General features: G+C 47.1%; 1 protein-coding gene across 1 annotated transcript in view; it reads right to left on the bottom strand.

Moving 5' to 3' along the window:
* The window catches only part of LOC135809871 (non-lysosomal glucosylceramidase-like), a 34,911-nt gene extending 10,243 nt beyond the window's left edge, over positions 1-24,668 (bottom strand). The window contains exons 1-18 of the mRNA XM_065323312.1: positions 24,261-24,668; positions 23,429-23,519; positions 22,849-22,956; positions 20,799-21,073; positions 20,524-20,600; positions 19,158-19,263; positions 18,546-18,643; positions 17,273-17,359; positions 16,587-16,729; positions 15,955-16,021; positions 8,331-8,382; positions 7,997-8,088; positions 7,018-7,139; positions 6,340-6,402; positions 5,229-5,266; positions 4,047-4,140; positions 2,627-2,757; positions 1,067-1,116 (exon numbers count right to left, since the gene is read on the bottom strand). Coding sequence (XP_065179384.1) covers positions 1,067-1,116; positions 2,627-2,757; positions 4,047-4,140; positions 5,229-5,266; positions 6,340-6,402; positions 7,018-7,139; positions 7,997-8,088; positions 8,331-8,382; positions 15,955-16,021; positions 16,587-16,729; positions 17,273-17,359; positions 18,546-18,643; positions 19,158-19,263; positions 20,524-20,600; positions 20,799-21,073; positions 22,849-22,956; positions 23,429-23,519; positions 24,261-24,346 — 1,780 coding nt within the window. The 5' untranslated portion in view covers positions 24,347-24,668. The remainder of the gene's footprint in view (positions 1-1,066; positions 1,117-2,626; positions 2,758-4,046; positions 4,141-5,228; positions 5,267-6,339; positions 6,403-7,017; positions 7,140-7,996; positions 8,089-8,330; positions 8,383-15,954; positions 16,022-16,586; positions 16,730-17,272; positions 17,360-18,545; positions 18,644-19,157; positions 19,264-20,523; positions 20,601-20,798; positions 21,074-22,848; positions 22,957-23,428; positions 23,520-24,260) is intronic.
* Between the last annotated feature and the right edge of the window lie 1,923 nt (positions 24,669-26,591).

Raw genomic sequence — 26,591 nt, 5'->3', positions numbered from 1 at the left:
CAGACCATCCTTAACCGCACACATCCATTTTCCACAAAAATATCCGGGTAGGCGAGGGAACTGGATAATCGAACACACATACTGTATGTACGCATGGCATATGCCGTAAATCGTTAATCAACGATTTTCTTCCGGATACCGAGGGAACCGGATAGGAGAGGACCGGATAAGTGAGGTCTGACCGTAGTCTAGATCAGCACAAGACAGTCATCATCTCCACCCGGCTACTGCTTTTTGAAGTACTAATTTTGTCAGCACTTGCTTGAGCCTGATGATGAGGCATGATACATTCGTCTCATAGGGAAGCACGTGCCCTATACTAGTAAGGCATTGGCTAGGTCTGGATGTTGTCAAGTAGAGTGCCGAGCACTCAATGTGGATTTTGTCAAGTAGAGTGCCGAGCACTCAATGTGGCCAACAAGCTGAGATTTACGTGAGTTACTAACAGCCGCTCACTGCCTTTCATCCATTCCATCACAATCACATGTTTACCTATGCCACTAAAGAGGCTCTGCCATTTCCCCTTGTATTGGGTGGGGAACCAGCTCTTTGCAATACTGCTAGACACATTAACCATTTTACGAGGCACGCCAAGTGATGATGTCATCGCGTAACCTCCACTATCATGTGCCATCCATCCGTAGGTGTTGCATTTTTAGTGGAAAGCGATGTTTAGGATGGTTTGAACAGATGCAATGCGTCAATCCCCTCCCACATGTTCACATACATGCACACACTCTCTCTCCATTCCTCTCTCTTCCTCTCCCTCTCTCTCTCTCTTTCTCTCTCTCTCTCTCTCTCTCTCTCTCTCTCTCTCTCTCTCTCTCTCTCTCTCTCTCTCTCTCTCTCTCTCTCTCTCTCTCTCTCTCTCTCTCTCTCTCTCTCTCTCTCTCTCTCTCTCTCTCTCTCTCTCTCTCTCTCTCTCTCTCGGGCCCTCTCTCTCTTTGCACCTCACCAGCGCAGCTCATGTAGCGCCTACACACCCATTTGTTTTTGTTTTTTTGTTTGTTTTGTTTCCCTTTATGCCATTGGTATGTGCACTGTGATATGTACATCCTTGACTCACCTTCAAACGCGTACAAGCGACCATCGCCAAGCCACATGCAAGTTGGGGATCTGCAGAGGATGGGATGTGTAAGAATGTGTCAAATGTACAAGTTCCAGATATGGCCCACTAATGCATTGAAACAGCACTGTCACTTTTCATCAGGTAGTCGTATATACCCATACGACTCCCTGCTTTTCATACATGCCGGCTTGGGTGTTCATACTGTTTCAGGCTGGATGCCCTTAGGCCACACGTTCCTGGAATTGCGGTTTTGTTGCAGCACAGTAATATTTACATACATGCACTACAGACTCGGATGGAGAGCCAATGATTAATTTTTTATAGTAAAGAAAATAAAGGAACCAAGGAACTAAAAGTTTAATACGCCATACTGTCCACTAACACTACCAGTTATTTGACAATCAGCTCATGCGATAACATTGCACAAAACTGACCCACAGTGCTGACGTTCTACAACTAACTGGCTATAAGCTCTAGCACGTCGTGGTTGCACACTCCAACAGCCTTCCAACTTGGAAGGTTCTAAGTAAGAATCATGATAATATAGGAGGGGAAGGTGCGCGCAACCAAGACAAGCACAAGCTGAACGTCTCAGCTGTGAAGGACGTTGGCGGATGTTAATGCATGTCGATGACGATACTGGCAAGACCACTAGACAACATGGTCAAACCACGATTCAAGAACACATAGCAACATACCACACAGCTTCCGTGCCTCTAAGGATGTTACTGTTTAAGCAGAAATATTCGTCTGGAATTTAATTTTGTCTTTTTCATCCAAGGAGCTTAGGACTAAATTAAATGCTGGACTAATGTCGATTTGACCAGCTTTTCAATACACTCTTATGATCCATGGACGAAATTTACAACCGGACGAACTCTTTCTTTGGAGTTGGACGAAATTATTGACCGACGAAATGTTCTGCCTGTACAGTATTGCATGAGCTGATTGCCAAGTAGCTGGTATTGTTGTCGGGGTCCCAACGCATCCCAACACTCAACAGAATACTATCAGTTATAGTTACATTACATTATATTACTGAAATGGAAAGCCATCTTTGTCTCCAACCAAAGCAACAACTCGCGGAGCAACCAAAGAACAACTAAACTGAAAAGAAGAACAACATGGTTCAAAACCAATACACAAACCCGACCCGTATCGCGTATGCCAGCGACACGTGCATGAAAACAAGTACAGAATCCAGAAAGGTAGCTTGCATTAAAAGTGCGTAGCGTTCACACCTGTATGCTAACCCGCACTACAACTCGCGTACTATACAAGGGACTAGTACTGCGCAATACGCACACATCCAAACAAAGCAGCGCAGTAGGCACGCATTCAAATAAGCTGTAGACATGCACTGCGTAAATCTCCAAGTACTCGTACAAACTGTGCAGTGCTGCAAAGGTACAAATAAATAAATATCAATCAAATATCAATGTGCAGGTCAGCGAAAGCTGGTGGCGTTAGTGGACACTATGGCGTAACTTGTAGTTCCTCGGTTCTTTTCTTTCGTATAAACATGCACTACAATTAGAGAAAATCTTCCTAGCTCACCTTAGCGGTGACACACGCCCAGCTGCACTGTCAATGAGTTGCCATGGCAATGTGCTGTCAAACATACAGTCTCTGAACGCCATGGTCAGTGATCGCAGCTCATCATACTGGTCGTGGGTGAACTTCAGCACCTGCAGCAACACAGGATAGTCACTCAGTCTATTTGGGCATCGCACTAAGGTTGTTCAAACAGAGTACCCACAGTTTTCCCTTGCCCTGACCTCCCATATCAAGACCTCTATTAGGGCGAATTTCCAAACTGAGCAACCCCAATCAGTTGAGTGATATTCAGCTACAAGATTTCTGATGTGATGTATCACAAATGCACACAAAAGTGGGTTCCGGCAGTAGCACTTGCGAATTTAAGATGCTAAACCTCTTTTCTACTACAAACCGGCCATCGTACAATTCAGCAGAGCCTTCAGCATCATGCATAGCAGACTTGGCAGATAATACCCACAGAAAAATCATCACGATTTGGTACCTTTTCTGGGTTGTTGCGTACATTTGTTGTGTATGGATAAGGGACAGGGGCAGAGTTAACGGAATTGTCCGCCAGTGCTTTTTCTGGTTTCACTAATCAATGCTCTTTGAGCAAATCTGCCAATGTTCGGGCATTGCCCGCCAAGAGTTAGCTCGTAGTGTTAAGGGCATGCGTGCTCAAGTATCCACCGCCAACTGATTAGCAACATGACTAACGCACGAGCAGCAACATAATAATATGGTAAAAAAGGAGAAGGACAAATGTTACGAGTTATGCCTAACTGTCCACCAACGTAACCAGATCATTATACAGTCAGCGAGTGCGACAAAATGGCAAAACAACTGACGAGGAGTACTGGGACATTCAATGACCTGACACCTAGCTCCAACACTTCTCTGAGGCGCAAACCAACAACCTTCCAGCTTGGAAGGCTCAGGTTCAATAGCCTTACTAGTCTCGTCATCATGCAGAAACTTTCGGCATTCTTTGTTGCCATTGGAGGTAGCTCGTGCTCTTCTTTGTTGCGCTTTCCTTCCCGTCTTGGACCTTTCCGAACCTGAGCCTTCCAAGCTGGAAGGTTGTTGGCTTGCGCCTCGGAGAAGTGTTGGAGCTAGGTGTCAGGTCGTTGAATGTCCCAGTACTCCTTGTTAGTTTTGTGCCATTATGTCGCACTCGCTGACTGTATATGATCTGGTTACGTTGGTGGACAGTTAGTCATAACTCGTAACATTTGTCCTTCTCCTTTTTTACCATAATTAAATTGGCTCGCCATCCGAGTTCAATAATGATTATTCCAGGTCAAACAACAGTTGTCTCATCATTGCTCCAGCACGAAGCTCTGAGCTACAACATATTCCACTTGGATCCTCTCACGGTTTCATTTTGTGGACACACATGTGCGTTTTAAGTACACCATGTGTACATGACTGTACTTACAGTCTTGATGTCGGGATAAAGAGTAGCATAGTAGTTGCCAAGATAACCAGGTTGGCCCTTCTTGGCACCGGCGCCATGGGCCCAGTTTGTGACACTGCTCGAACAGTTGCAGTACATTCAACAGAGAGATGCATGGAAAGCGCACATGTTAAAGGGGAAGTTAAGGCTAAAATTAAAATTTCACCAGTCACATATAATCTTCGGGGTGCTGAGTCGAATGGTCGTGGTCCGAGGAAGCTGAGACGCTCCCTTCCAACATTATACTTTAATCCCAATCGAACTTGCGCACTTCCACCGAAACTGGGTGACTGCGCCCTACTAACCTGTTAGATGGGGATATGTATGCAAAATGTCACTAAAAGCGCCATTTCGTTCTTATAAAAGCACGGATGACCGCGATTGGCCCATATGTTGTAGTCCTTTGGACGCCGAGTCGACTGGTTTTGGTCCGAAAAGGCTGCGATGCAGCGTTCGGCCCTTATTCCCAATCGAACATGGTTGAACAAGCGGTCACATGCTCCTGCGTACACCAGTCACCTGGGCACCGTGCCTGCAGGGTACAACTTACAGCCTGTTTGACCTTTTTTGGGTACAGTCCTGTCACTCGAGTTGAACTCGAGTTGAACCTTGGTGTGAAAGTTGTCGCCTGCTGGCGCGGTGACCAGGTGACTTGGGCACGCAGGAGCACGTGACCGCTTGTTCAACCATGTTCGATTGGGAATAAAGGAGGAACGCTGCATCGCAGCTTTCTCGGACCGAAACCAGTCGACTCAGCGTCCAAAAGACTACAACATATGGGCCAATCGCCGTCATCTGTGCTTTTATAAGAACGAAATGGCGCTTTTAGTGACATTTTGCATACATATCCCCATCTAGTAGGGCGCAGTCACCCAGTTTCGGTGGAAGTGCGCGAGTTCGATTGGGATTCAAGTAGGACGAGAGCGTCTCAGCTTCCTCGGACCACGACCATTCGACTCAGCACCCGGAAGACTACAACTGGTGAAATTTTGATTTTAGCCTTAACTTTCCCTTTAATGTACGTGCAAACAGAACATACATGAAAACATCGCAAACCGGCACTCACATACAAATGAAGAAACATTACACATCACTGTGTGTTGTCAGGCTACGGCTGTCCTCAACGGAGAAAGAAGGAAAGTCCACTAATGTATATCTACTTACCGGTATGGAAAGTGCCATGCCAGAAAGAAGGTGATAGTCTGTACAAGATTTTTTTTTTAAAGTGCAAACACAGACAGCTTTACCCACGATCAGTAAGGGTGATGCTTGCCTTAAAAAACAACGCTATTTTTCACGGTTCGCTTGGGACACAGCTAGACTGAGTTTTCACCATCCGTAGGAGCGCCACCACCCAGCAAAGATCTAAGGCGCAGGTGCAGCTCCTAAAGCAGTGGGAAGTGAGTAGGTCAGCCCGCCAGTAAAGTGGTCAAAGACTGAAAATCTCATTTGCTGCATCCATGTTTCTGTCGTGCCAGACCACGAGTTCCCAATTAACTGTGGCTCGCAGCATGGCTGGAAGAATCTTGCCACTTCCAGGCAGGATTTGAACCTGTTACCTTTTGTTTCTCGATCATTGTCTTAGACCATCCCACTATGTCTGCCTGCCAGACACAACGCGAACCAGCATATTATGATGATGATCACTTGCACTCTGGACATTCCACAGTGAAGACTAAAAAAAGTCCAACTTGGCACGGGTAGCTGTACCAGTGGCGCCGTGCCGACCCTGGGTATTCCCGTCAGGGAGGCGTGAAAGTAAATATGCTGCACCACAATTAGATGGAATGCAAGTATTATTAACACAAAGGGGAGGGGGCACTTCCAACCAGCTGACAACACGGCACAGACAGCACCGTGAGGTAATGGCAAAACATCTGATTGAGTCTGGCGTGTGTAGTGATGCGGCAGAACGATCTCCCCGACTAACTGGTCTTGAAATCAACACTCAAGTTAAGCATCAATGTGTAACCTACGGTATACTGTGCATGTACTCGTAAACATGTAGGTTAAGAGAAGTGTGGCCAAGAGGTGATCCACATGTCACAGTGAAGGTGTAAAACTGGATGAATAAACAAATGCATGAATGTATACACAGAGAAGAAGATACGTCTGGAGAGAGGTGTGTGTGTGGGGGGGGGGGGGGGGGGGTGGCAGCATGGAAAAAAAACTACTAGTAGTCTGATCCCCCCCCCCCTCCCTCTCATGTGTGTAGAAAAAATTGGTAAGGGTGTCCATCTGCTGGGGTAGCTGCTTATACTAGGCAATCACTCACCGAAGTAGACTGGGCTGGTACAACGCGAGTCAATGCTAAGGCAGAATCCCACGTACGGCCAGGCTACAGCAACACACATACAGGTCACGTGTGCTAACAATCCAATCCCAATCCAATCCCAATCCAATCCCAATCCAATCCCAATCCAATCCCAATCCATTCCCAATCCAATCCCAATCCAATCCCAATCCCAATCCCAATCCAATCCCAATCCAATCCCATGCGTTTGTGATGTAGATTGTCAGTGAATGATCCTGCAGTGTGCTACCACCACTGACAGTGAGCTCTCTAGATTATAAATCCGATGAATCTCTGATCATGGCTCTCATACAAGTAGCATATTGTGAATGGCATCATTGTAACATCGTTGTACGTGCTTTGTATTGAACGGAAAGTCTGTTCTGTCGACGCCATTTCGTACAAACATCTTAATTGATTTTTGCAATGACATAAACACTAAAGTCAAGTTGAATGGGACAGGATCTTCTGCATTGCATTCGATTTGAGGCTATGCAAACATGCAGTCAACGGTGATACGACCGTATACCTTGCTATCAACCCCAATACAGGTTGTTGCGGTGAATCTGCCTTAGTGATAAGCTGTGTGAGTTTGAAATCACTAGAATACGCACGCGTAGACACCACGTGACATGTGGCAATGTGCAATGCTATCATTACCGGTGACGGACCATACAGTCCATTGTTCTTAAGTCCATCCTGGCTGGTGAACATGGCCCACATAGCCTCCACGGAGAAGAACTGCAGCAGCGATGACACTACATCACCGTCACCTGATGCAACTAGCCAGAGACAAGAAGCATGAAAGCATATGAAGCACTTTAAAAAGCACTCCAGAGCGATGAAAATTAATACAAATGGGTTTGCGGAGATGTTTACATTTATCCTACTTTACACTGTTATGTTAAGAAGGAATGGGTAAGCTAGATATTTGCGGCACCTTCAGCAAAACTCACCCCTCTCATCAGGCCACGTCTTCGCCTTTCGCACAACTCGCTTCGCAACCCACGTGATACGCTTTTAAAAACTGATAAACTGCATGGGAAGGAGAGCGGGGCAAACCCCACTGGGAAACATGCACCGGCAATGACGGTAAGCACGGAACAGGTACACAATTGAATGTACACAGAGATTATACAAATGAGGTCACGGTAGTGAGCCAGCGGGTTAGCATATGAGAGCTAAGCATACAGCGCAAATTGGCGGATTCACTTGATTTTAAAGGAAGCTAAGTATACAGCAAGAGTCGGCAGATTCCCTTATCGGCGCTAAGCTTGTTCGCTTGTTTTTATTTATTTTACTTCACCAATATCAACAGGCATTTTATGCCTTTATTAAGTTTACATCGTAGGTTCTGTTATGGGAGCTAAGCATGCAGCGTGAGTCAGCGGATTCGTTTCTGGGAGCTTAGGATACAGCAAGAGCCGGTGGACTTGCTTGCGTGGCAAACCAGCAATAGCGCATCGCTGTACAGCAGCTTTGCCACTCGATACAATATAATCTCAACTGATTGCATTAGTGAATAACCTATACTGATGGGACAGCAAATGTTTCTTTCAGACTATGATAATAACACGTCAAATGCTTATGGGAAGGGGAACGAAATCAGGCCATACAGCAGAATCTTTTCCTAACTTACCACAGTTTGCAAAGTGGCCATCATGGCTGTCATAATGCTCATTGACCGGGTCCGACAAGCCAGTATTGAACATGTCAATGGCAGTCAAGTTGCTGAGCATTGTAACAGCAGGACAACAGAAACCGAGACTATGAATAAAGCATGTCTTAGTTGCTAGGTGACTGTGAAAATAAAGTGCACATGAACCATAGTTGAAGCAGTAGAGTTACAATTATCTGTGTACTGTGCTGTAACTGCGATATCTTCTTTGCTCAACGGAGGTCCAAGGATATCTTTTATTAACTTTGAAGGAGACAACAATGTTCATAACGCCCTGCATCAGGGTGAAACCTACTCATTCAGCTGGACCAGTGCATTGGAGTTGCCGCCGTAGTTCTGGTTGTATACTGCAACACAATGGCATACAGAACAAGCTCAGTTTGCAATCAGCCATGTGCAGTATGGCTACTTTACCACACGTCATGAGTATACACATAAAATAGTACACTCAATCTGTGGACAGAATTGTTTCGTTCTTTGTGGACTCATCAGCGCTGCACAGAGAAAATGAGGCCGAACCTGATAGCAATGAAAATAAAATTTCCAAAGCCAGATTTAAATCAGGCCCGAACGTACCTTGCCAGGGTGCTCAAACTGACAAGTCAGTGAGCTCTGCGTAATGCAAACAGCAAAGGCACTACCTCACATGAGAGTGCTGAACTACTACAAGAGCAGGAGCAAAAATACTCATAAATAGTACACCGTAGGAATTCACGGTAAACTGTGCGCATACTAGCACTGCCTTTGTCTTCTTCTCCCTTCGTGAGAGACAAGGAACAACAACTTACAATCCGTAATCATGTACTTTGAGAGTCTTGAGATCATGCATGTTACACATGGAAGGGTATGCCAATAATGAATCGAAGAGCCAGGGTTGGCTCAAGATCATAACCTTGACAAGCCATGTGGCGCAAACCAGGGCATGAGTTTGATGGCTCCATGTGACAGTACACAAGCAAAGTTTCAATAATCGGGGAACTCAACTTGGAAGCAGAAAGTTTTTTTCAAACCCTTCTGGAATACACAGTTCGGAACTCATGGAGTGGCACAGGGATAACATGGATGCATCAAGTGGGAAATTTCGTCATTTCAACCGCTTTGCTTTGTAGACGGTCGGACCTACTCAGCTCCCACTACTTCAGGAGCTGCACATGCACCTAACTTGATCCTTGAGAGAGTGGTGACATTTCTGCCGATGCGGAATGGTTTTGCCAGTTTTAAAACTATACAGAAGCATACGGCCACAACCTGTGTGGTAGGCTCTGTATTGTCATCAGTAATTCTACTCGAAGTATAATGACTGGCAACGCCCCTTCACAATAGGTCATTGGAATGATTGGATCATGTTGTAAAATGATGTGTTGTTTTCCTGTGTGATGGCATTCCCCAAACTGTCTCGTCTAGTCGCGTGCATGTGTGATATGAGCATGCGCGATTTTGTAGTCGAGAGTCCTTTTGTCAGTCTTCTGGTTCGTCCCTTTGAGTGTTGTCTCCATTTCCGTAATGTCAATAATATATTATGTAAAACAAACCAGTCTTGTCCTTTGTGTCCTGCGTCCCGGGGAACGGAATGGCTGTGATTCCGTTACAAGTGGTACCGAAACCCGATCGAACAGAGCCTCAGGACCGGTCGAGTGCTCGTGTAGAACTGCAGGAGGCAGTCGAGTGAATTTTAAGTATTTGTAGTGTTTGTGGTGTTGGTTTGAGCTACACCAGTGCAGTGGCAGTGTAACCATGGCATCCATCAAAATGGATGGTTACTTGAGGGCGTTCAAAGGAAAAGGCGAAGACTTCCAGTTGTTTTGGAGGAAGTTTTTGGTTCTGTGCCGATTACAGAAACTGTCGACGGAAACCGACCGCATGGCATCGTTGCCATTGTTTTTGGATGGTGATGCCTTCCACCTGTTTGAGCAGTTGTCTGATACTGACAAGGCCAGTGAATCAGCAGTAAAGAAGGCCCTGGAGTCTGCTTACACCATGACCCCGGCGGATGCGTTCCGCCAATTTAAAGCGCGGACGCTCCGGGACGATGAGCCCGTGGATACCTACGTCACCGACCTGAAGCGCTTATTGGCGCTGTCCGGCCACACATGTGCCGACGACAAGGATATGGTGTTGCTCGAGCAATTGTTGGATGGCCTGTCCTTGGACTATGGACGGCAGGTGCGCATGGCGAGCACGGAGTCAGACCTGACTGTCACTAAGTGCGTCGCCAAAGTCCGTGCTCTGCGATCTACGGACGACTCCTGCCGCAAGCGTGCCAGTGTATCGGGAGCTGTTGCCGCTGCTGCTCCGGAACTTCGCCAATCCAGTGTGTTGTGCTTCAACTGCAATGAGGTGGGGCACGTCCAGCGCAACTGTCCACATCGCCGGTACCAGAAGGGCGGACGGCAGCAGAGGGGCAATGAGAAGCCACGCCCTCCGCCCAAGGAGCAGAGACCGCTTATGTGCTTCTTTTGCGATCAAGAGGGCCACATGAAGAGGGACTGTCGGTTGCGCCGCAAGTTCCTCGCCTCTTTGGCACAGTCCTCGGCAGCAGCTGCAGAGCCAGTGCAGTCTGACAGGTGCCTGTGCATGGCGAATTTGGCACGGCCGGGATTGCCAAAGGTCTTTGTTGATGTGTCCTGTGACACTGCATCGGGAGTCCGTGTGCGGTCCGTCATAGACACTGGTTCTACCCGGACGTTGGTGACGTCAGCACTTGTCGACCAGCTCGGGACTCCTGTGACGGCCCACACGGGCCAACCAGTGGTGGCGCTGGATGGCCAACCCTTGCGTATCCTGGGCAGTGCGCTGTTGAAGTTCGTCCGGGAAGATGATTGTGTCAGTATCCCCGCTGTCGCCATGGAGGTTCTCGTCGTTCCAAGTCTGTCTGTGGTCGGCACTGATGTTCTGCTCGGGTCTGACACTATTGCGCAGTGTGGGGGTCTGCACCTGCGCTACGATGACGATGGCAGCTTGTGCTGCGTGACGCTCGGCCAGCATGCCGACGTGACAGCTGGTGTGGCCGACGTTCCACTGCGGCATGTCAGCTGTCAGACCGACGGGGACGACATCATCCTGACGTCCGACGATGGGTCAGTACGTTGGGACGCCACGCAGCGTTGCTGGACCCTCAACTGGCAATGGCGAGATGGCAAGCCACCGCATGCACCAGTCGGCCACGGGATCGGCGAGTATTCCCGCTCCAAACTGACAGACGAGGAAGAGCGCAAGTTTGGTGCAGAGATCCAGGGCTGGATCGATGCTGGGTGGATGGTGCCTCACGACGAGGCTGTTCATGGTGCTCCGGAATGCGTCTTGCCGTTGTTGGCAGTCAGCCAGCCGCACAAGGCCAGCACACCTGTCCGTCCGTGTCTGGACTACCGGCTACTGAACGAACGACTGATCTCAAGTCCTGGTCTAGACGCCCCAGCATGTGCCGAGACGCTGCGGTCGTGGCGCGTCAAGTGCCCTGATGGGTATGTCCTGGTTGATCTGAAGAAGGCATACCTTCAAGTTCGTGTTCACCCTGATCTGCTGCGCTACCAGGTCGTGGTATGGCGAGGTCGCTCTTACGTCATGAAGCGGATGGGATTCGGCCTGAACATTGCGCCGAAATTTATGGACATCATTGTGCGCTGGGTGACTCGAGAGTTTGATGACGTCGACAACTATATTGACGACGTCCGTGTACCTGTTGCCCTGACAGAGACGGTGACTGCGCGCCTGGCTAGCTATGGGCTGGAGACCAAGCCGGCGGAACCAATGCCTACCTCTCGTGTTCTCGGCTTGCAGTTGTCAACGCCGCCAGATGGCCGTACTGAGTGGCGCCGCCGTGACGGAGTCAAGACAGCGTTTGATGAGCCACTCACCAAGCGCAAGGTGTTTCAGTGGTGTGGGCGTCTCACCAGCCATTACCCCGTCGTTGGTTGGCTGCGGCCCGCGTGCAGTATGGCGAAGCGTTTGGCATGCCTAGAGTGTTGCGGCTGGGACGACACGGTGTCACCTGAGTTGCTGCAGATATGTGTTGACCTGCAGCAAAGGCTCCACAATCATGATCCGGTGCATGGTGTATGGCATGCGGATCTGACCAGTTCTGCTACCGTGTGGTGCGATGCTTCGGACCTTGCCCTCGGTGCGTCGTTGGAGATCGGGGGTGACGTGGTTGAAGATGGCACGTGGATGCGCCAAGTCAGCGATCGTCGCCACATCAACGTGGCTGAGTTGGACGCGGCCATCAAGGGCGTCAAGCTTGCAGTGTCATGGAATGTGCGGGATTTGCTGGTCAAAACCGACTCCAAGACAGTCGCTGCCTGGTTGGACCAAGTGTTCACCAATGCCCAGCGAGTGCGGACTAAGGGGTTGAATGATGTTCTCATTCAACGGCGTCTCCAGGTCCTTGCTGATCTACTCGATGTAACTGGTTTACGTGCACGAATCGAGTGGGTGCCCAGTGCAGAGAACCGTGCCGACGTTCTCACCCGTGTTCCGGACCTGTGGAATCAGCGTGCCAAGTCGTTGTTGCAGCGTGCTGAGCAGCCGCCTGCTGTTCCTGAGCCGCCGCCTGCTGCTGATCCGGATGAGTGTGTCGCCGCTGCGCCAAGTGTCCACCTGCCGTGTGCACTTCGTTTGACCGACATTACCGCAGCTCAGGCCGATGACGCTACGCTACAGTCCGTCATCAGTGGCCTTCAACATGATCAGCCACTACCCAGTGAGTACCGTAATGTTCGTACGCAGTTGTTGCTTGATGATGGTGTATTGTATCGGTCTGTCAAATCGCCTGTTGATGGCATTGTGATAGTTCCTGTTGTGCCTGCTGCGTTAGTCTCTGCTGCGGTTTCTAATGCTCATGAAGTGTCTGGTCATGGCTCTTGGGAGAAGATGTACTATATGTTGCGTCAGTGCTGCTTCTTTCCTGGTCTTGCGTCTGTGTGTCAGAGTTTTGTGTCTCAGTGTTTGCAATGCAGTGCTGCTAACCCTCGTCGTGGTCCGTCTGTTGCTGCTTCGCGTCATGCTATTTCTGGTCGCCCATGGGGTGAGGTGGTGTTAGATGTTCTAGAGCTTGGCTCGAGTAATGGTTCCCCCTTTCATTGTGTCTTGGTGTGTGTTGACACTTTCACCAAGTGGGTTGAAATTGCTCCGCTACAGCGCCACGATGCTGCTTCTGTTGCTGCTGCTTTTGTGCGGATGTGTCAGGTCTGGGGTGCACCAGATTGTGTTCGTACGGATAATGGTACGGAATTTTGCAATGCCATTGTGTCTTCCCTGTTTTCGGTTATGGGTGTTACTGTTCGTACTGGTGCTGTGCGTCACCCGCAATCACAAGGGTCTGCGGAGCGCATGAATCGCACTGTGCTCGGGCTGATGCGCAAGGTTTTAGATTCGTCCACTGGTGATTGGCTGTTGGACCTTGATATGCTCTTGTACTGCTACCGTAATCGCCCCCATAGTGCAACTGGTCTGTCGCCCATGCAAGCTATGGTTGGTTGGCAGCCACCTCATCTGTTAATTGCATCCGAGCCATTGCTGTACTCGGCGAGTCATTGGGTGGATACCCTGTCTGCTCGTTCAGCACGCATTCGAGATTTGGTGGATGATGCTTTGTCCCGAACAGACTTTATCGAACCCGTCCAACCGTGCCCTTACCAGGTTGGTGATTGTGTCCTGTTGTTGCGTCCTGACCGTCACCAGAAACGTCAGTCTGCTTTCGAGGACGGTTGGGTTGTACAGTCTGTTGTTTCACCCTCCACTGTTAGTATTTCGAAGCCTGGTCGTCGCGACAAGACTGTCAATGTCGCCCTGTTGAAGTCTGTTCCCGTTCGTGAGCCTGCTGTTCTTAATGTTCCAGCTCCTGTTGTTGCTGAGTTGCCCGAGGAGGAGGAATCGCTAGTCAGTCTAGATTGGCCTATTCCTGTCGTTCAGCATGGTTATGGGTTGCGCGATCGTGCTTCGATTCGCCCCCCTGTTCGCCTCTCCTTGTAAATTCACCTGGGGGAGAGGTGTTGTGTAATCGTAGGTGACATTTACGTTTTGTTGTTCTTTCATATTATTAGTATTTATTATCAGAGTCTAATCAATTCGTTCGTCGTTGTCAGCGTGTACACGAGGTACTGCTTGCCTTGAGTCAACAACAAGGAATTCACGAGTTACGATTGTGCTTACTACGACGTTGCATGTTGTTTGTACATTTACAATCACGTACATGCAGCTTGGCAAGTTGTGTCACGATGCAATGCATACCAATTTATTTCACTACACGTATTTCTCGTAACACATCAATTCTTACTTCGTAGGTGTTTAGGTCCGGTCTTGCGTGACAGAGGTAGTTACTCTTAGTTAGCTTTCTCCATGATTGATTCTAAGAAACACGGACATTGATTCTAGCTTCGAACTGTTTCTTCTTTGTCTACCTGTGCATTTTGTTCTCAAACAAATCCTTCGTGCAATGTGTTTATATTTTCGCGCTCTGCAGATTTGTTTGCCTCGCGCTCAGCTTTGTTTCCTTTTCTTTGTCAACTGCATTATTATGACGTATGACTTGTGTACGCACTTATCACGTGACCGTTTGACTGCATTCGCTATGCATGCTCTAGGCTAGTGCATTTGAGCGATCGTAGCGATCCGCTTTCCTTGCCGTTTCGTCTTCTCCGCTTCTTTACTCATTCGAGTCAGTGTCGCTGCACTAGTTTGTTTTGCAGTTTATCCACGTCGCAGTCGTTCATGGTCGCCATCTTTACATTTGATTTTGATGCGCAGCTGCATGCTGATGCAGCTGCCTTTTTCATTCTTTCGATGATCTTCTTTCCAATTTTATACTGAATCTACTGTATGTATTCTCTCACCCAAGTTTGCAACGGTTGTCGGTTGTAGCATGCCAAGGGTTGGATGCAGGGGTGGTTAATTAAGCTAGTAGTAGTAGTAACAATTCAGTAACAAGTGGTGCCGAAACCCGGGACGCAGAGGATGAGTAAGTTTGTCATGAGTCTGTTCGTCGTCGTCAACAACTAATACAAGTAATAGTACAACTAGAGAGTAAGCGTGGGGATGGAGGAGAGACGAGGAGCTGGTGGAAGCGGAAGAAGACGCGGAGAGGAGGCAGAGAAGGTGGTGGACCGGCAGAAGCTGGGGACTGGAGCCTGGGACGGCAGGTACCGCATGGAGCGTGTGGCCGTGGCTCGCCAGAGGCCAGTGGATGAGTCTGGCATCACCGACTGTGTGTCGTCCTTTGTTGTTCGTCTTGTTGTTGTTTTGCTCGCTGTGTTGTCTGATCGTGTTTCTCTGGCTGTTCAGTTTGTTGCTGTGTTGTTGAGTTTGGTTGTCGGTATGTTGCTCTTCTCGTCGTTCTGTTGTTCTGCATTAATTTGTGTTGTAGATTTATTTTGCGCTGCTGCGCGCATATTGTTATTATTTTGTTGGAGCTTTGGCTCTCGTGTTTCGGTTATCCTTGTGTGCCTGAGTTTAGAGCGTCGGCTCTTGTGTCTTGGTTTGGCCCTGTGTCGTGGCCCAGTTTTGTTGTGCTACAATGTAAGCTGTTGGTTGGTTTTTCTGTTTTGCTGTGGTTCCTTTTGCTGTTGTGCATGTGGAACGTGGTGTCGGTTTATTATTTTGTGGAATGTCATCAAGGGGGCAGGTGTTGTAAAATGATGTGTTGTTTTCCTGTGTGATGGCATTCCCCAAACTGTCTCGTCTAGTCGCGTGCATGTGTGATATGAGCATGCGCGATTTTGTAGTCGAGAGTCCTTTTGTCAGTCTTCTGGTTCGTCCCTTTGAGTGTTGTCTCCATTTCCGTAATGTCAATAATATATTATGTAAAACAAACCAGTCTTGTCCTTTGTGTCCTGCGTCCCGGGGAACGGAATGGCTGTGATTCCGTTACAATCATCAAAAGTATGCGTGTTTTGTGGGAGTAAAACAAGCAAAAAACTGAAACTTACCTCCCCTTGTGATGGGGCTTTGTCCATCCCAACCGACCATGTTTTGCTGTGCGTTCATCAAGGTGACCTAAATCACATACCCACAGCATACGATGGACAACATGCGCTTGACAATAAACCTGCCATGCACGTAGTCAAAAATCCAAAAATAATTCCAAACACTCCTGTAATCATTCCACCCCATTTGCGGATTCTGTAACACTGCTGGGGAATAAAACGTTGCCGAAAGCGGCAAGTAATGTCAACTTTCAACCCAGACTAGCATGCTATCTGCCACTAAAAGAACACTGGCTACATTGTACTAGCATATCCAGTGTATTATGGATGAGGCATCAAGCAGCTTTATAGCCAATGGGAAATGGTGGCGAGCAGAAATGCTCTCTCCCTAGCACTGCTACCAGATACGTCTCCAAAAGTCATGAAATGGATAAAGAGTATATTTACCTTCACACATGAACGTGAGTTAATTTTTTCACGCCCCAATGACCCAGTATCCTACACTACTTTCTATTCCGTTCAAACGCCGGGAAGAAACATACGAAATGCACTGAACCATGATGGCAGACCTAGCCAGTATCAAGGAAGTCCATAGCCAGCAATCCCACAGCACGCTACAAACATATTATGGGCACCTGAGCATCCTCTTGGCTGTTGTTCGTGATGTCAAAGTCAAAGACAATGATGGGTATTCCACTTCTCTTCGCATCCATGGGAATGCACGGGCTCCATGCAGTCATGTGAATATCCACTGGCAGTCCACTGTTGGGATAGTCAACTGAAATCACCAAGCACGCAAACATCCACAAATAATAAAGGGTTACTTATCTGGAACATAGGATCTGAAGCCTCCAACACAAACACACGGGATTGAAGAATGTGCAGGTTTTTGCAAGGAGCGTAGTTTTGGGGAGGGACCACACCCCTGAATACAAGTACAACAGTGATAACTTCACAACAGAACATTCCCAGTAGATTTCAATTAAGTAGTAGATTTGGTAGGAACAAACTGTCGCTGGATTTTCTCATCTGAAGAAATTAACGAAGTAAACTACAAACTCAAAGCTTGTACTGTAATTGTACGGCAGGTGAAAACTCGACTAAATTATCACCCACTTGAATTTGATCGGTACGACTCCAGTATGTCATGGGAAGTAGTAGCATTTCTACACTGGACATCCACATGCAAACCTATTAGCTGTTTCAGAACGAACAGGAGGGTAGTGGACTAAGTCACCACAGGAAACATCTGCCGGAACTACATGACTTTTAGCATGCTATTGCAATTGGACGAGCATGCTATTGGACTCTAGTTGCTTACCTTCGACAACCGGATACTTGGCTGTTATCTCCACTTCCGGAATGCCGGGCAGCGCTTTCAGCAGCTCAATGGAGCCAGGTGGCACGACTGCATATGGACAGCAGAAAGATTGGTAGGGGTGAAACGAAGGTGTCAAAGGTTCGAGGAACCTCCGTTTTCATTTGAAACAAACTGGGCCTTCGTTCTCAATTAAAACGAAGGTCGACACACGATTTCTTCATGCACGCATGCACTGTATACGCGTGTACTGTACTGTAGTATGTACAGTCGACTAGTTGTGTGTCCGCTTGGCTCTCTTTACGTGCCTATGCAAGTGCAAAGTAGGCCACGGACTGTGCTTCAGCGCGCGCCATTCATGGCCAAGGTGTGCAGAAGTAGTATTGGGCAGTTAGGGGAGCAAACGGCGCAGTGCAAAACTATGAGCGTGCCACTCGTGATGACTGAACAGCACATGTGTGTGCAGCCATGTACTTAGTAGGGCACATGCACAGAGTGCACGTCAATGGGCACTGGTAAAAGAATCCTTCGACACCTTGATTCGTTTTGATAAAGAAGGTTTGTTTCGCAAATTGAGGCCTTCGTTTCACCCCTATAATGATATGCCAATTGTTAGTTGGCAAAACAAACCCACGACCATCCACTGGGTATTCAATTGCCAATAGACTTTAGAGAAAGGCCAGTCTCGTTGCCTAGGAGGCGACCAATCAGCAACCTTCCCTCCAAAGACTTTGTCAGAGCCTGTTCAACCGTAATTTTAGTACTTTTTGAGGACACTTTAAGTGCCTTGGATTTGTTTAAAGACCACCGGATGTACTCACAACAGATGTGTCCAAACAGGTGTATTCAACTCTCCTTGCACACCAACCAAAAAAAAGACTACCCAAAGCAAGGTTACACAAACAAAATGTGTTCCAATTTTTTTGCAATGAAACTCAAATTGGTAAGGATCACCCTAACCCTGTTTGAAGAACAGCTGCTTGGTCAGTTCCCATACAGAGGAGTAACATCATTGAATTAGTGCATGGCAGTTTGGACTCAATAGCTCGGTAGCGCCCTACATGTTAACTCTCGGGTTATACTGCCGGGCAACAACAAGCCATGACTTGCCCATAAGGCTATTCCTGTCTTTCGCTAACCTATAGTTTTTTAAGCTGAATATTTACACAACAGTGTGCATACTTCAAGTACCAATCGTTAAAATAATAGCATTTGAAGGCTCGGCCACTGGCATGGTAAATAATTAATACAGTCTCTGCATAGCCTGGGAACATACTGTGATCGGTGACTTCATAGCAGGGAACAAACTTGCTGTTGTCGTAGAGTGCATCGGACTGCAGGACTTTACACTGCGTCTTGCCGCCGACTTCAGTCCTGCACAGTATACAAGTATAGTGGTCAATAAAGGACCACTCCACTGCCTGGCGAGAGTCAGATTGATTTCTGTACAAATACTACAAAACAACACTACTATACCGTTATAAATTCTAATCAAATTGTAATGGCTGGGTCGTTCACGAGTTAGTTACTAGCCTTCTGTCCACTCGTTGCGGATATCTCGAAAGCAGAATTTCCTTGCCACACTATATCCGCAGCATACACTGCCATGTGTATTCATGTCCATAACCGCGGAGATTCCAAAATCCCACTAAAACATGCAATTTTAGGTGCATCAAAATTTTGGTGCCAGGAACCTGCCAGGTCAGTTCAGGTGTAATTTAGAATTAGGTGGCTAACATTCCCATCACATACAGTGTACACTTGTACTCTGGTGCCTTTTAGGTGTAATCCAAATTTAGGTGCTGGTTTCCACTACCGAAATCACTGAAATTAAAGTTACACCGAAAATATCGTGTTGTACAGTACTTCAAACTTAGAAACGGCTTACTTGATAGCCCAGAATGAGTCTGGAACGTGGCCGACGTGATTAACCTCGTTTACCATTTGCCACTGCCGCAATCCTCCATCTCCAGCCACAGCAATCACTCCACCGCCTGAAGCAGAAAATGGAGCCAATAGGCCAAATGCTAAACAAGACCTCCACTCACTTGACCAAGATAGAGCCGTGAAACGTGTCAAAAGGGCTGAACAATGATTTGGTAATGGCTAATTATATTCATCATCCGAACGCAGAAAGTCAAGAAACAGAAGGCTGTTGTTACTCTGATTTCCATACACACAATGCAATCAGAAAACAAGGGATAGTTGTGATTTTGTACTGGTAAAATGTTAAAGGAACTGTAGGTGTCGATGGCAGGAAGAGTGCAGGTTTTGGCACCAGCAATTACAGGCAGCTAAGGCTGGCACTGATTGTGCAAGCAAGTGCATGCGTGGCTGAATATGATACTATGCACTGAGTGCCGAGGCTTTGTAGTATTTAGCGCTGAGATTGCTTTAACCTGAGTGGAAGGAGAATCTCATTCTGTGTGTAAAGAGCTGTGTGAGTTCTAGCACTTCGCTATTGAGGTCGCTAACGGAATCGATCTGTGGTGTCTTATGCCAGCCACCTACGTAGCTTTGGTTGAGGCTGGGAGCTAGGCTAAGCTATTGCCTGATGATGCTGTGTGATGACTGCACTAACGTAACTTGGAGTGACAACAATCCCACTGTCCTGAGCTCTGCAAAGGTGGCATTTTTAAAAGTACTTTCAGCACATGGGATGCATCCTCCTTGGCTCTCAACACTCACATCCAGCAAAACCATCCAATGGTCTGTAGTTTACGCAGGTTTGGCGAGGAGCCTCAGTGCTGTTATGTCTGCACTATTAATAATTAATTCATTTTGGTGGCTATACCATTACAATACTCACCTCACGCAGCCAACTGCCGGCTTGAAATATCGTTATATCGATTGTTAAGCTATAAGTGTTATCCTTGAGCAGTTTTCGCATATCGTTTCAGCCCTAGTCTGAAGTGTCCATTTGTGTAACAAATGGTGAACTCTGCGAATGGTCTAACATCTACGGTACCAGTGCTACCACACGTAGGATTTGTGCACTGCTCTCTACGTAGGTGCTCTCCAGAGTCGCTACCTCTATTTTGCGCTAATACACATGGCCATGTACGGTGGTGCATACCAGGCAAAATCCAATCCCTGGAGCTGACCTTGCACAACAGAATGCTACATACAAGCACTCGTCCATGAATAGGATGAACAAATGCACGTTCCTTACTAGATGGCCTAGCCTCGGGCTGCGTTAAAAAGTATATATTTTAGGTTGAAGAGTGACGTTGCCACAATAGTTTGCCACCTACCAACTGGACCCAGTGGCAGTTGACATGCCCTGAGGGCTTCACCAGAGTACTTGAACTGTGGAAGGGTTGGGTTGACACTGGACCATAGGGATGGCAAGACAAACAGACAAACAGGCACTCATTCATCCATAGTCAATCTATGGCAATGGATTACTAGTATGATGAGCAGGCTATCCAATTGCCGCAAGGCATGCACAACTAAAAGCAGAGTTCGAGGTGTTGCATGCAATACACACTGTGAACAATATCATCCACGCTTGGCCACACAAACTTACACCTTTGGCGGCACAGAATCGCCGACCGGACTCTCCGTACTGAACATTTTCTCACACTTGTAGCACTCGTCGCCGGTCAGCACAGGCGTTTCCAGTGCACTCCAGTCATCACTACCCGGCAGGTCACGTGCGTCGTTCGGCTTGCTGAATTCCCCGGCGATGGGATGACAGCATTGCTTGAAGTCATCAGCCGCCGCACAGCAGCCGGCAGCAGAATTGCTAACACAGCCACTTACTGGAGATGCAGCTGAGCCATCACCAACCGCTGATGATGCCTATGGAAGTCAGGAGCAAAGAAGAGAAGTGTGCATGTTCATCTAGCATGATTAAACAGGTACATATTGAAGGAATGGAGGGTACTATTTATTTATTTGTTTCTATTCAATTTTGAAAATAGCATATCCCGGCACGTCACATGATTGCCAATATTTCAGCTGAGATGGAGAATGAGAGCCAACTAGTCCAGACAGAATAACTAGGGGTCAAAGGGGTGTACCGGGTACCCGGGTACCCGACCGGTAATCTCAGGTACCGTTAGTAGAAGGGTACCCGTTTGGATTTTGATGAACCAGTCAGTACGAGGCAACACTCCTGGGATCGTGTATGCCAGGCGAGAGTCAATTATTTACAACTCCACGCTGGATGTCTGCATTGTTGTTGCATTTTCGCACCTATAGTCCATTTCAAAAAGATTAGCAATCAGGTTTTGGTCTTAAAAAGTATGAAGATAAGGGAAATTTGGACAACAAAGTACATAGAATGGCTTGTTAGGACATGGCAAATTGTTCTGTGGAGGTTTCGGAACAATTGGACCAGCCGTTAAGGAGTTAGAATTTCGGCCAGGTTTCCGGCCTTTTCCCTTGGTTTACGATTTGCCCTGGATGTCAGTATCGATTTTTTATCAAAACCCACGATTTATCCTTTCCTTTTTGGCCTTGTGGTTATGAATGCTGTCTGCTGACCATGAAGTTGTGAGTTCAAATCCCAAACTATCTTCAAGTCAAACTTTTTTTGCATTGTTTTGGTGATCACGCTGGTACAAAAAGTACAAGCCAAAGAAGAAGGTGGCTGCGCCAAACGACTTGTTGTTGGAGCTCGCGTTTCCTGCCGAACTAATACTTACTGTCGGACACTTGACTGGTTCACGCCATGTGAACACACCCACAACACTGAAACGGTGTGAGTGAACACGGAAGTCATTGCGCTGTAGCTACGTGTTGTTGAATACAACGGCACATCGATCGATCGATTTCTCTTTGAGAATTATTTTAGTATTTCAAGATCGCCAATTTATTTGAAGTTAGGAGTCAACGCCGTCTTCTATCAGCTTTCACAGGCGTCTGCTTTTCTCAAAATGTCGTCGAAGTCACACGGATAGCTTTGCCAAGTCATGGCGTTGGGAATGAGTCTGTGTCGATATCGTTTTCGTCACATCGTGAGAGTAAATTGCATCGCAGCTCAAAGAAATTGGGCACGAAACGAATTGGGACCCATCCCGCTCGTCAACATTTACCACACGTTCGACATGTCCTCTCTGACTCCATATCGATACGAGGAAGAACTCGTTTGTTGTAAACCAGACGTACATGTACTGACGTGAGTGAGTTGTCATTTTTCATGCTTTCGCGCGGATTATTTCTTCGAGTTCACAGTGAGTTTTTCCAGCCAGCTCTCGAGCGCGCATACGGTAAGACGGCAAACTCCGCGGGCGATCGCCAGGATTGCTAATCTTTTTGAAACTGACTGTAGTAGATCCACTCCTGCGACTATCAGACACCAATCGATTTGCGAATCACAATGTGATATCAAAATGCAACCCGAGAACAGATTAATTAAAATCTTGATTTATGTGAAAATTGCGCAAAAACTTAAACATGGCTACTAAAGGGTACCCGTTAACCCGCCCGTTAAGAAAATTACCCGTTCGTTAGTTAAAGGTACACCCGTTTGACCCCTAAGAATAATAAACAAAAGAGGATGGGAGACTTAGAACGTACTGGTTACGCAATATCTGAAATACAAACTTGGTCAGTAATGGCATATAGCTGACCTGCTCTTCTCTGCTGATGTCTGCGGCCAGCATCAAGTTCAGAAATTGCGTTTCTCCTGTCTGCATGGTGGTTTCCAAAGCACGCTTCCACACACTATCCGAAGTGATCTGAAACCAGCAGAGTCGTAAAGGCATCAAGACAGGACTATGGAAATTCCCCAGACATTCGGCTGTAGTCTCAGCTCTATCTGGTGATAAATAGACGATATCGGTCAATAGTTTTCTACACACATTTTTTCTTTTAAGGGGCAGTGGAAAATAGCTGCTTTAAACGTATGAATGTGTTACGATCTAACGAGGATGTTTTGAGAGTTGCATTGATGCAATGACCCAGGTGCACTTCTTATTGGCCCAATGGATCTCAATGAAAATTTTCGAGCGTGCTAGCTTTTTGTGCACTGGATCCGACTGGTTGCAATACACCTAAACCTCTTTCTTGAAGAAGAAGGTTGGCAGTTTGAAGCTATACAAACAATCCTGCCAGTTTCAGTACATTGAGCACTCCTTCACTTTCATGATCAACAGGAGACAGAGGAGCTGCTCAAAAAGCTACCACCACCTTCAGAAGCAAAGTACTGACCATGGTGTACTGTGAGTCTGTGGTACTGTAGACAAACTCGGCATCGTCTTGGTTCAATCCCGTTCGTAAATACTGAATTGTTTTCGACCACCTGTGAGTATGTTAACACACCAAGAACACACACACCCACAAAAAACACAATCACGCAAAACGAAGACACAAATATTCTCATACATGCATATTAGCCAAATGCTAGAACATGAAAGTGCCATTCCAAACAGGTGCAGAGAAATTTCTCCACTGCAAACAAGTGCCTTTTCTTGTTAGTGCATTACAATTACTTCGAAAATAGGGCCGAAACGCGTGCGCATCGTTTCGGGGTGGACAGGCTATGGTATACCATTATGTCCTCTCCCTAGAAAGTTACTGTATTTTTCGGAGTATAGTGCGCACTTTAGACGTGCTATTTTAGGCCCTAAATCGCAGGTGCGCACTATGCTCCGAATATGAAATGCATGTACTTCAATGAAGATTGAAGTGCGCACCCTCAATGAAGATTGGGGGTGCGCGTTATACAAAGGTGCGCACTATACTCAAAAAAAAATACGGTAGATGCTATGACTATGTGACTATGTGACTCCCTGATGTATGTTAGAAGTGTATAGCAGTATACTCTCATGCAAGCTCACGCATCTTTTTCTTTCTTTCTTTTTCTTTTAGTTTACACATGAATGTTGAGTGTTGGTGCAACTCGCCCTTGCCCTATCGTTCTCAAAAGGTCTTTCTAGGCCGTACTTGTACTTGCACATACACATGTATAATACACTTGGCAGAACGCCATTTCTACTATCCATCACATGCAATGTCATGTAGATGGTTGAAACATCCTTACCTTTCTGCTGGGTTTATCAATAGCGTGCTTCCAGCAACACGAACTTGGACAGTCCTGGCCATCTCTTTACCCACGGCAGCAGCCATTGCTCCCCGATCGAAAACTACCGGTGCTCCTCCCGGACTATGACTGATATCACTATGGCCCGATGGCCCGTGGGAAAGCGTTCTTCTGAATGGACCGCTGTGCTGATGTGCAAGCAAGTGGACAGCGTCTAAATGACACGACTGCGATGCTGACGAGTGACGTTTGCTAGGAAAGCCACAAAGTGTGTTCTTCTGCTACCGATGTACATGTTTGACTGTACAGTCCCCACGTGTCGCTGTCGAGTATGATCTGCCCTGTCGACTCGCATACTCCTGCCTGGTCGTTCAATCTTCAGACAGTAAAACTAAAATGAAAAGACGGAGTTCTCAACCTCGATCAGATCATAATAATTGATATATCATGCATAGCGCTAGCGGTCTCAATATTTTCAACACTACACATGTAGTAGTAACGAGATCTGACGATGATTTCGTGCCTGGCTGTGCTAGATCGATAACGGTCGGTGCAGGGGCTGCCGTCGCGTGGTACGTGGCGGTACTGGTAGTGCCGAGATAAAATCAAAGTCATACTGACCATCACATGATTTACACCAGGATCAAGTACATGACAGGTAGCTGTCTACCATGAATCCCCATGATCCACTCAGCAGGATCCGGGACCCCTGATTTACACATCATCTACCGGGTAATATCAACATCACTAACACCACTAGGCACTAGTGCACTACCATGACTACTGGCACTAGGCATTACATACTGAATACTAGCCATCACTCTGGGCAGATCTACACTGTAATAATGATTTTATCATTGGACCCGACGTACATGCATGACTGTATTCTCAGCGTTGTACTTTTGTAAGCCTAACAGCTATACACGATACAGGGTCAGTACAATTCTGGTACATTCATGCACTATTTAAAAAAAAGGGACCATCCAGCAATTATCGATAATTTTCTCGAAACCAAAAAGTTTAGTTATGACCCTCCCCCTGAACGAAAAATATTTTTAAAATATTAATGACTTGACAGCTAGCTAGTATTACGGTAGAATGGATTGACATGATGTTTCAGCTACTGTATCAATATTTTTCATAACGAAAATAGCTAGGGCCAGGGGTGCACGAATTATTCCCGGAATGTCAATTTTGACCTGCCAGAGAACGAGCACGCATCCATGCCATTCCATGGACACACATACATGTACATGTGGATATTGAACAGTACTCGCTCGTGCTCGCTAGGACAACATGATTTGACTGCGTTTGCATGCACCACGTGCCTGACCGTCCATTTTGCATACTAAAGCGCATGCGCAAGGCAAGATTCTTGCTGGTTTGTTGTATGGATTCGGGGAATTCTGGAGAATTTTTTCGATGTTTTGGAGAATACTGTACTTTCGAATCTCCCCGGGAAATGCCCAAATGCATAAATGATAATATCGTTTTTCTTGCCATTAGAACACAATAATAGAAAAGCTGACAGGATCGCTTTTCTAAATAATATCGGATGCGTGCGCGTGCATAATCCGTGCACCCCTACTCCTCAACCCACCCACCCATTCGCATGGCAAAGTTTGTGTCTGTCGCTGATCTGGTTATTATGGACATACTGTAAAAGCAGAAATTTTCGGTGGTGTAATATTTTCGGTATTTTCCAAAATCGGCGGTTCGGTTAAGGGAAATTTTCGGTAAAATCCGTTCTCCAGGCAAGTGTACTAGTACTACCGTAAAATCTCGCCAGAGCGCCCCTACCTCCTCGACGCTTCAGGTGGGAAGGGGCGAGTCCTACTTGCCGCATTCAGTGCTACATGAAAAAGTACTCACCCTACGAAAACTGTTCGTGCATCTCGTACACCGACCAAAGGTCAAGAACCAGGAGTCGTACAGACCCGACAAAACGCAGGGTTTGTGAGCACGCGTCTGCAGTGCAGTACGGCATCACAGACTGCGACAGAGTCATACGAGGATACAATCAATCACGTCCCTGACAAGAAGTCAGGGAGGGGCGGATAGGAGAGGCGCTCTGGCGGGATTTTACGGTACATGTATACAGTGTCGGCAAGAGTACATAACCCCCCAGAGTGTGCAACGCCGATCCAGCTCTGTGTAGGGTCTTGGTCGAGCGGAATCGGATCTTCTGATGTCATGCGTACACTTCACACCAGCGCAAGGCCGGTCTCGAGGCAGGGCACCATTGTTTTTGATCCAAGAGTACCCGCGACTCCCCGGGTTCCCCTCAGATGTGTACGGTATTATGACGCAAAGATCCGATTCCGCTCGACC

This window comes from Sycon ciliatum, chromosome 2 (genome assembly GCF_964019385.1).
Source record: "Sycon ciliatum chromosome 2, ocSycCili1.1, whole genome shotgun sequence".
NCBI lineage: Eukaryota > Metazoa > Porifera > Calcarea > Leucosolenida > Sycettidae > Sycon > Sycon ciliatum.
This window is presented reverse-complemented; position numbering and strand designations above follow the sequence as displayed.